We start from the raw sequence: 11,584 nt of genomic DNA on the forward strand, positions 1-11,584 counted from the left end.
CATGTTATCACTAAAGACAATACTATGCGAAAAAATTCTAAGATTCATAGTGTTAAGTTTAAAAAAAAATCATGCCTGGTCACATAATTAAAATTATTAAGGAAACATCATGATACACTAAAAGTTTCAAAGATAAGCCATTTAAAAACATATATGAGCAGAAGAACAAACATACACATGCGTTAAGAGATTCAAGGGAGAAATACAACATCAAAATTTAGTATTTTGAAAAACATGGGACACATAAGAATATAAGAAAGCGCATACTTTTGTAAAATATAATTTTTCAACATACATATCCATAATCTAAAACATACTTTATATATCAAAAGATAACAAATTTTAATTTCAAAAAAGACATTTTAATATAATCTTTTAAAAATACCTACCATACATATGAAACCAAAAGGGCCAAAGATACATTCCGAAATGCGAGGACCTTGAATCCATACCATACGAATCTTTTCCAAGACCACGATGTCTCGCTCTGATACCATGTCATGAAAATGGCACGAATCTGATGCCTCGTTCTAATACCATGTCATGAAAATGACATGAATCTCGATGCACTTTTGATGAATACCAAGAACCAAAAATACAATATATTTGAATACACACTTACTATAGAAGTAACAATGAAACACAAGAATTATAAAATGAATAATTTCAATAAGAATGAAATTCAAATAATAAAAAAATATAAAATTACAAAGAGCCTCACTACATACACATTCAACCCTAAAACTACCCACCACTCTTTCAACTCTTACACATGCACACACCACATATTTATAGAGAAGAGAGAAAAGGGGAGATCCCTTTCCAGCTGTTGGAGAGGGTCCAACGGCTAGAAATCTAGCCATTGGACTCTCTCCAATATATATGTATATATATACACACAAAAGAATACATACATCTTAATAGGGTGTTCCAAATGGGGCAAAATGCTGGTGTTTGTCTTTTGGAGCACCACTTAAGAGATACGATGGTGAACAGATAAGCTAAAAAATTTCTGTGGTGAACAAAAACTGAAAAAGAAAGGAATTTATGCAATAAGCTAATATTTTTCCGTGGTGAACAAAAGCTGAAAAAGAAAGGAATTTATGCAAAATCAAGAGTGGAAATAAGAAGGAAAGTAACAAGGCCTACGACAGTCATGGGAGCAGAAAAAATGAAGTTTATGGTACAAGTGCTCAAAAATAACAGCTAGAATTGATTGTTTGAGTGCAGGCAATTTGTGCATAAAATAGTTCATGCCTTTGTACGTTGGCCACTTCACAGAAGCATTAGGAACATAGTTCACATAAGCTCGCTGACAAACAACTTATTTAGCCCAATTACATAGTTGCTTGGTCCATTAATAATCTGGTTTATTCCAAAAACGTGTTTCCAGCTCAATTATGATTTCATTCCAGATAGCCGCTCAAGTTATTGGAACAGTTAAAACAAAGATCTATTGAGACGTTCATTGAATGAAACACCCATTCAGTGATGCGACACCTTATTTTGATTATTTCTCTGCTTGATATTGAAAAGTATGGGAATTTGATTTTCCATTCTAAGATGACCGGAAATCATAGCGAACTTTAGTAGACATTTTTTTTCATAAATCAAAGAAGAGCCATGTAATACTGGTACAAAGAGTATAAGAGAACTAAAATACAAAACAAACATGCAGAAGCAAGCATGCTTATGCATAAAAGGAACAAATGAATGCAATGACCGTATGTTGGGGCATAACTTAACCAATTCTTGCAGGTAATTTCTAGATCTCTGCACCTCCTCGTCATATTTCATCCTCCACTCCGCCGATTCATCCAGCGCTTCATTATGGGCACGCTCAAATTGTGCTCTGCGAGCCTTAACAGCAAAGCCGATAGTAAATCCATAATGAAAGAGGGAGAATTCTCTTAGAAAAGGATGCGCGAAACACATCAAAGCCACCAAAAACTAGGGTGAAAGAAAAGCTTTGTTCATTATTCCATTATGTAAACTCCTTTGCGTAAGAAAGGAAGCAATCATACAGAAAAGGAGAAACGTTCTTCACTACTCTATAATCATACATAAAGCCCAAATTATTCTGTTTATTCATTTGAGAGAGAGAGAGAGAGGACCTCATGATTTCTGCATCTCGCAGGGAAATGTGGGAACTGACGGACCAGAGCCTCAAGTAGACCGTACAAACGATAGCCATCATGATCAAGAGCCCTACAAAGGTCAGCCCTCTCATCTGAGCGTTACCTCTCATCTCCTTCCTCTCCGCCGTCCTCCTCTTCTTCTACGAGGGAAAGAGAGGGATCGGAAGGAAGAAGAGACGGCAAAGACTAGAAACAGGATAGAGGACCAGTCCAGCCACCGTCCTTTCTCATGCGCCCAACAAATTTGTTAAGGCTCGGTTTGGGAGGAAGGATTCGGACGGATTGAAATTTCAAGTTAGTTTGAATTTCTCAAATTTCTTAAATAGCATTCTTGTATTTTTCAGAAACCTTAAATTCCAAAACAAGCTTCATTTTTTCAAACTTCCAAATATGAGCTACAGTCTCTCAGGTTTCCTAAAAACTGCCAAACTGACATCCATCATCTTGAGAAACGTCACCTTTTTTTTACCCTTTTAAAATTGTAAAAACTCATTTACCCTTTTAAAAAGTGAAAGAGGTAAATATTTTAATTTAGACATTTGATTAAAAAGGTATTACTCTAATTTGATTTGAGTCTCGAACATGAGTCAAATTGTTCTGTGACTAGAGTTGTGTCTAGACTTTGTTTTGCTTTGGTTGAGTTTTGATCTAAGGGTTGAGTCCTTTATAACTTTTTTGGGTTACTCTTGCACTTTTGTTTAGGTTGATCAATATCTTGAAGGGTTAGTCCGTAGATCTGAACTGTAATGAGCCTTCAGGTAAAATTGTGCATAATTTATATATATAAATTTATATATTTACATGCATGATTATGCGTAATAAATGTTTAAAAAATGCTTGTTTATTAGTGGTTTTATTAATTTTAATTAAATTATAATTTAAGCAAATTAAGTTCTCTTTGAGTCTTTTTGCATAATTAATTAAGTTTTTAAAAAATAAATTTTTTTGAAAGAGCAGTCTTTTTGAATTCTTGAAAAATTCTTTGACTCTTTTAAAAAAAAATTCTAAAAACCTAATTAGACCTGACCACTAACTATAAATACTAGTTTTAGAGGAAGAGGGGAATGTTTTTACCTTCTTGAAGTTGACGCCCCTCGTCTCTCTCTCTCTCTCTCTCTCTCTCTCTCTCTCTTTCTCTCTCTCTCTCTCTCTCTCTCTATATATATATATATATATATATAAGTTTCTTCCCTTTCCTTTCTCCCTTCTTCCTCTTCTTCTCTTCTTCTAGCCCCTATCTTTGCCAGTATTTTTGTTCCTCTTTCGTCAGAAAGGTGTCTACAACCAGTGGAAAAGTTGTTTCTTCTTCTCAACCCCTCTGTCGAAGGCGAGTCGCTCAGGTAAACCTCTTCTCCCCTATCTTCGTAGTATTTAGGATCATTGCATGCATCATATTTGATTTGTTGCATCTTCATTGCATATAGCGTAATCTGATTTTTTTATTTGCTGCGTGTCTACATCTTAGAATAGTTCATTTGCATCGTAGAAATTAGTTTTGCTATATTTTTCTGTCTTGTTAGATTTTTGTCAGATATTCTAGATAGTATAGATTAAAAATATAATTTTGTTTTGCAATAGTGAATTCATAATCATTTTTTTTATTGTTTAGTTGTTGTCATTATTTATATATATTTTTTAGTTCATACATACCGTGGATCACAGTTCAGCATCACACGATCAACAGATCTGTGCGACGCTGAACCATGTGAATCGTAGTGCGTGTTGGTCATGGTTCAGAAATGTCGCAGAATGGTTTGTGTGTCCTCCTTGCTGAAGCACGCAAACCGTGCAATCTGCATATATATTCTTGCACATATTGCCATCTGAACAATGTTTCACGTTGTCAATAGAATCAATTTTTGAAGTAACGTAAAAAATGCCTACAATGTGTTTGACGCTGCTCAGATTACCAACGTGAAATGCAGGTCAAGCCGGCCTCGATGTCAAACATGCAGTAGGCATGATCGACGCTGATCACTAATTTATTTTTTTTATTCTATTCTATCATAGTTGTTTTTATTTTAGTTAAGTAGATTAGACTACTTACTTTATAGTGTTAATACAGTACATGTGCAGCCGATCCACATTGTAAATACAAAACAGTGTTCACACTGTTTTAAATTGAGGAATTAACGTCAAACACGATTCTGCGTGTTTGACGCTAACTCTAGTCCAGCATCTACGTGTTCAGTTTTTTGTTTTATTTAGAGTCAATTAAATCAGTAATTTTCTTTAGATTCAAATTCCTTAATCCAATAGTAGTTACTTAGTAAAAATAATTTTGTTAGTTTTGTTCTAGTGAAATTTAATTGTCGCTTTTATGAATTAGTTTGTAGTTCTCAATTTCCTGAGTTAGATTGTTAATTTCTTAGTTCATTGTTTAATTAGTGAGATCAAAGTAATTCAAACTTGCGATTTTTTTTTATTGTGTACTTGATTCATGTTTTCTTTAGGGTGTTAGTTTCACTAGTTAGTTTAATTGTCATAGTTGTTTTTCTTTGTAGTTTAGTTTGTTACAAATTAGTTTCTTAATTGTTAGTTTGTTTTGCTATTTTGTCATTTAGTACTTTAATTTATTACATATTAGTTTTTAGGTTGTTACAGGTTAGTCACATGTTAGTAGTTTGTTAAAGATTATTAGAGTAGTTTCGTGATTTTTCTTGATTGAATTATTAGATTATGGTATTGGTTCTTTTCGTTGTTCTACTCAGGTTTTGTTTTTTTTTTACAAGTAAGCAGTTGATCGTGCGGTGAGCCCTTAAAAGTGCTCTTGAAGAGCCCTCTGAGGTACCTTAAAAAGGCCCTTCAAGCCCTTCAGAGAACCCTCAACAATAAGCAAAGAAATATCAAATAAAGAAGAGGCATTAAAAGGGACTAGAAGCTCAGAGCACTGAAGACCTTTTATTTTATTTTTAGCTTAGGGTTTATTTTATTTAATTAATTTATTAGGTTTGTAATAAGGCCATTTTATTATTTTTATTTGTTTATGCCCTCTGCAGAGGGCCGTACTCTAATTTAGTAATTAATTCTTTTATTTTTTTAAGGCAATAAAGAGTAGATTAGTTTTCTGTGAAATATAAAATGTTTCTCTTGTTTCCCGAGATTGACCCGGACTCCACCACTTGTGCGAGCTGGTTTTTATTATTTAGTGTTTGGCTTGCATAAAATATTTTTATTCAAAAATATCTTTTAAAAATCTATTTTGTAAAACTTACACCAAATGCAAATGCATTGAGTTTTCTTTTGTTCACCCTCATTATGATTACTTTCAAGTGATTGCAATTGCTCTCCCACTTTCTTCTTTCGTTCTCTTACACTCTAAGTTATCTAAGCTTTCGCAAGCGACAAGCGAGTGACCAGAAGGCTTGCGGTGGTAAGGAAGGACTATCGCGCTGCATTGGCCTATTAAAGAAATAGGCCTGTGACAAGTGATACTAGAGCCTATTCTCGAGTTGAAGAAGAAACTCTAGAGTCGGTGTCGAGAGACGCGTCAATATGCCACGATTTGTGAGCAAGACATCGTGGCGCCCCAATACAACTTGTGTAACACCAAAGGTAAGGCAGTCACTAAGACGAAGGAGATGAGTTCACCTCGAGGCCAAGAGCAAATGGTTGAGACTATCAATAGACTGGTGGCTGATGTGACTTCTCATGAAGAAGCAATTTCATGCGCATTTGAGTCATTCAGAGGACTGGACGATGATGTGAATAGCCTACGAGAGCAGGTGAACTTGCTGATGAGACAAGTTACTTCGCTAAATACGACAATGACTACCCTGCAGACTGAAGTAGGGGAGCTTCAGTTGAAGAACCACAAGTTGGAGCAGCGAGTGACCCTAAATGACGATAGGCCATCAAAGATGGATGTGCCAAGGCCAACGAAGTTCAATGGTTCCAGGGATAGCAAGATCATAGAGAACTTTCTATTCCAGATGGAAGACTACCTGAATATTCAGAACGTATTGGTCGAGGACCTCAAGGTGAAGGCTGCTACAACTTTGCTCGACGGAGATGCTATAACGTGGTAGACAAGAAAACATAGTGACATAGAAAGAGGGCATTGCGTAATAGATACTTTTGAGGCCTTCAAAACTGAGCTACGAAACTACTTTATATCGCAGAATGTACAATATCAAGCTTATCGATTGGTGTCAGAATTGAGGCACACTCGAGCCTTGATAGACTACATCAGGACGTTCCAGAAGCTCATGTTGGACATACTCAATATGTCAGATGAAGACATACTTAACTGGTTTATTGTGGGACTACAGCCGTAGACATAGTCCAAAGTGAAAAAGAGCAACCCTGAGACTTTGGAAGATGTGTATGTGACGATCGAGCGCCTAGTGGATACTCAACGCAAGTCCTTCACTCCATCGACCAAGGTCAGTAAGAAATAAGACCATGGAGGCAAGAAGGAGGATCGACGCGATAATAAGGGTGAGGCATCAACCCAACACCATTTCAACAAGAAACATAATTACAAAAAGTACAACAACGATAACAAATGACGGGTTGTGACTTGTTGATTTTGTGGTGATAGGTATATCACAAGGCAATATCCAAAGCGACTTGTAAAGGATGACGGACAAGCCAATGCAGTACAGGTAGAGAGTAGTGACACAGAGGTCATGCAACTAAGGATGAGAGCTATACGGTCGATTAACACAGTAAGAAGCTATGCAGTTGAAAGTATACTGATTAACAAAGAACTCATGTATCTAGAAGTCAATGTGAATGAGAAGTCTACTATGATAATGGTAGACTCCGGGGCCACGCATAACTTCATCTCGCAAAAAGAGGCAGAGCAGTCGGGCTTGAAGCACGGGCTAAAGCAGAAGACCATTAAGACAATGAACTCTGAAGTCAAGCCCATCCTTGGTGAAGCAAGGGATGTGGCTATCCAAATTGGGAGTTGAGCCGGCAAAGCCAACTTCTCAGTGGTGACCCTGAACGATTTTTGAATGATTTGGGGCATAGAGTTTCTTTCCAGCCAGAATTTGATGAAGCTGCCAAAGTTTAACTCGTTGACGATCATGGAGCAAAACTCTTCACACACGGTACAATGCCTTACTGTTGAAGGCAAGTCTTCAATGCTATCAGCCATACAATTGAAGAATGGTGTCAAGTGAGGAGTACAAACATTCCTATTTGTTGTGCGCACCGAAGAAGGGAAGGTGAAAGCAACAATGTCGTTGACCCTTGCCTCACTGTTGATAGAGTTTCGAGGAGTGATGCCCCTGAAACAGTCGAAACATCTGCCACTGAGACGAGAGGTCAACCACAAGATTAAGTTGACCTCGGGAGCAAAGCCCCCTGCCATGGTCCCTTATCGCATTGGACCGACTGAATTGAAGGAGTTGCGCAGGCAACTGGACGAGATGTTAGAAACAGAGATTGTTCGTCCTTCGAAAGTACCCTTTAGTGCCCATATGCTCTTTAAGGTAAATCACGATGGTTCTAAAAGCCTATGTATGGATTATTGTGCATTGAACAAGGTCATGGTGAAAAATAAGTATCTGCTACCGCTAATAACAGACTTATTCAATCAGCCAAGCAGTGCACGTGTCTTTTTGAAGCTAGATTTGCAATCGGGTTACTGGCAAGTGAGGATTGTTGACGGTGATGATCCAAAGACAACTTGTGTCACTCGTTATGGTGCCTATGAATTTTTGGTGATGCCATTCATGTTGACTAATGCTCTAGCCACGTTTACAACATTGATGAACAAGATCTTTTACCCTTACTTAGATAAGTTTATGGTGGTCTATCTTGATAATATCGTGATCTACAACATCAACATGGAAGAACATGTTGGGCACTTGCGAATAGAGTTTCAGGTGCTGAAGAAAAATGACCTTTGTGTCAAGCGAGAGAAGTGTCTCTTCGGTCAGGAGGAGATCAACTTTCTTGGCCATGTCGTGGGGCATGGTTTGCTGCACGTGGATGAGCAGGAGATAAGAGTCATCTAGGAATGTCGTCCGCCAACCAAAGTGCCAGAGTTACAGTTATTCCTTGGCTTGGCAAACAACTATCGACAGTTCATTGAAGGCTACTCACTTATTGTCGCGCCCCTCACAAATTTGTTGAAGAAGAATTGGGTAAGGCTCTAGACAGGAGCCTGCCAAGATGCTTTCGATGGCTTGAAGAAGGCCCTGATGAGAGAGTCAGTGTTGTGGTTGCTGGATCACTCAAGACCCTTTGAAGTCCACACAGATGCTTCAGACTTTGCCATCGGTGGAGTTATCATGCAGAAAGGTTATCCGATTGCTTACGAGAGTCGAAAGCTGAAGGATGCAGAGCGTCATTATATTGTGCATGAGCATGAGATGACGACCATCGTGCACTGCCTCAGGACATGGCAGTACTATCTTCTAGGTGCTCAGTTTATCGTCAAGATGGACAATATCGTCACGAGCTATTTCTAGACGCAAAAGAAGCTGACACCCATAACGCAGAACTGGCAGCTGAGCAGACGGATCCTTTCGAAGTTCACTTGGAAGGTGTGTTGCTGGACCGCATCCGCGAAGGAATACAACATGACACAATGAAGCAACACCTTATCTCTCTGGCACAAGCGGGAAAGACTTGGCAATTCTGACTATGAGATGACCTTATGACTAAAGAGGGACGCGTCTTCGTGCCGCGGTGGGGAAGCCTTTGCCACAAATTGCTTAAGGAGTGCCATGATACATTATGGGTTGGTCATCCAGGTCAGAAGCAGACCTTAGCACTCACTGAACGCAACTACTATTGGCTGCAGATGAGAGACGATGTGGAGGGGTATGTGCGAACGTGCCTCATCTGCCAGCAAAACAAGAGAACTAATGAGAAAACGGTTGACCTCCTTGAGCCTTTACTTATTCCAGAACATCCTTAAGATAGCATTTCCATAAACTTCATTATTAGTTTGCCAAAGGTAGATGGTTTCAGCTTCATCCTGGTGGTGGTGGATTGTTTCTCTAAGTATGCCACCTTTATCCCAGCTTCGAAGGAATGCCCCACAGTGAAGACTGCAGAATTGTTTGTCAAGCATGTTGTGAAGCACTGAGCTATACTAAGAAGCATTGTGAGCGATCGCGATGCTCACTTTATGAAAAAATTCTGGCGTGAAGTGTTTTGGCTACTCGGCTTTGATATGCTCTGATGGGCAAACAGAGTGCATTAACAGACTGTTGAAGCAGTACCTCAGGTACTTTGTTAGTGCCAATAAAAAAGACTGGATGAAGCTCCTGGACGTGACCCAATTCTGCTACAATCTTCAGAAGAGTGAGTCTTCAGGCCACAACCCGTTCGAGATAGCTACGGGGCAGCAACTGTTGACTCCGCATACTCTAGTCGCACAAGAAAATGGAAGACCATCCTTTGCCTATCAGTTTGTTCAAGACTGGCACGAGTAGACCGAACTGGCGAAGATGTTTATGTACAAGGCGGCTAAGAGGATGAAGAAGTGGATGAACAAGCGTCATCGACCTGCTGAGTTCCGTGTTGTGAACCAAGTATTGGTGAAGCTTTACCTGAATCACACAAGCATCTTTTATGGGCGACACCGCAGACTGATCAGAAAGTATGAGGGACCATTCTCCATCACTAAGAAAATGGGCAACCTAGCGTACAAGCTGAACCTACCCCTAGATTTCAAGGTGCACCCGATGTTTCACATATGCAACCTAAAACCGTTTTATACGGACGAGGGGATCTGAAATGTAGCGTGCCACAACATGCTCCTATCCATTTTATACGGACGAGAGGATCCGAAATGTAGCGTGCCACAACATGCTCCTATCCTATAGAGGGCTTTGACAACACAACAAGCAGATAAACGTCTGAGCAAGATCCTTCACCACAAAGTCAACTACTTGGGCGAAGCGAAAAAGTATTTTATGCAGTGGGAGGAGGTAGCGAAACTGACATGGGCGCCAACATTCCAGATGAAGAGCCGCTATCTTGATGAAGTCAGGGCCTACCATGAAATGGATGGTGCCGAGGGCGATACATGATTTGAAGGGGGGAACCTGTTCCTCAGTGACCTATTGTGTACAATTGTGTCTAGACTCTGTTTTGCTTTGATTGAATCTTGATGTAAGTGTTGAGTCACTTGTAAATTTCTTCGGGCTACCTTTGCACTTTGGTTTAGGTTGATTAATACCCTGAAGGGTTAACCTGTAGATCTGAATTGTAATGAGCCTACAGGCGAAATTGTGAATGAATGCAAATGCGTTGAGCTTTTTTTTGTTCACCCTCATTGTCATTACTTTCAAGTGATTACAATTTCTCTTCCTCTCTCTTCTTTCGCTTTATTGCACTTTGAGTTATCTAAGCTTCTGCAAGCGGCAAGCGAGTGATCGAAAGACTTGCGGCGGTAAGAAATGACCGTCACGCCGCATTGGCCTATTAAAGAAATAGTCCCATGACACAAACAAATATTAACAAAAGTAGCACTCTTTTGGGATGTTTCCAAAAACCATAAGCCTACATCAAGAAATTAAAAAGATGTGAAGCCCATTTTTAAAACAAAGAGAAAAAGTTGGCCGGTAAATGAAATCCCTTTTGGTTATGGAAAAGCCAACCCAAACAGACGTTGAATTTAATTGTTCTAGCAGGGTTTGAATCACTTGCTAAGGAGCTTGAGCCCTTCACAAGCGCATGAGTTCAGTCATAACAAACTATGGCATTTGCCGTGTTAAGCCAATCAAGATGCCATTGCACCCCTACCTTTCATGCAAATCATTAATTGTATTAAAAATTATTAGATGGTCATGCACGGATATAAAAAACTACTTAATAATGATATTAAATATGTTGTTATTGGGTTTATATTTAGTACTAATGAAGGTACAAAACCATTGAGCTTGAAATCACATGTTCCAGCCATATAGACAAAATTTGTCTGCAAATATATGTTCAACATGTTTTTCTTTACTAATGAACAAATCTTGGATTGTAATTTTTAATATATGATTTGTTTGAGCTATGAAATTTTGGTCGCATGCTGTCACTCTAATCACGAAGAGCTGCAACCAACCGTTGAAGGGGACTTGATTTTTTTAAGCTCTAAAAAGATTGATTACATGTCACAACCAGATGATTCAAAACCCATTTGTTAGTAAACAAACATTCTAAATCACATTCATAACATCGGGTATACCAAAAAGAAAAATCTAAAAATATACGAAAAGCAGGTGAGTTTCATGCAATAGTTCAGTACCGTCATTAGCACCAAACATTTACCCATTATTGTTAGATATAACTACTTTACATCAACAAGCCTACCATTAGGCTTGAGATTGACTCGTTTAAAGAGCCAGATTGAACCGTGAATTTACCAATCTAAGTCCAGTTTTTTTTTTTTTTGCGAGAATATGCTTGGCTCACCTTTGCCTCACAGTTCAAATTAACAACGCAAGAAATGGCATTGTTCGTTTACAATATGTTTTGGACAAGGT

At 38.6% G+C, this 11,584-nt stretch overlaps 1 protein-coding gene across 2 annotated transcripts in view; it reads right to left on the bottom strand.

The window, feature by feature from the left end:
- The window catches only part of LOC149819545 (acyl-CoA-binding domain protein), a 56,307-nt gene extending 53,914 nt beyond the window's left edge, over nt 1-2,393 (bottom strand). Inside the window, exons 1-2 of one of the 2 annotated variants that reach the window (XM_089984274.1) lie at nt 2,115-2,393; nt 1,741-1,852 (exon numbers count right to left, since the gene is read on the bottom strand). In XM_089984274.1, coding sequence (XP_089840400.1) covers nt 1,741-1,852; nt 2,115-2,248 — 246 coding nt within the window. In that variant the 5' untranslated portion in view covers nt 2,249-2,393. The remainder of the gene's footprint in view (nt 1-1,740; nt 1,853-2,114) is intronic. The other variant, XR_016427044.1, reaches the window with a different exon arrangement.
- Between the last annotated feature and the right edge of the window lie 9,191 nt (nt 2,394-11,584).

The sequence above is a fragment of the Nuphar pumila genome, chromosome 13, assembly GCF_984573655.1.
Source record: "Nuphar pumila chromosome 13, dmNupPumi1.hap1.1, whole genome shotgun sequence".
NCBI classification, from domain to species: domain Eukaryota; kingdom Viridiplantae; phylum Streptophyta; class Magnoliopsida; order Nymphaeales; family Nymphaeaceae; genus Nuphar; species Nuphar pumila.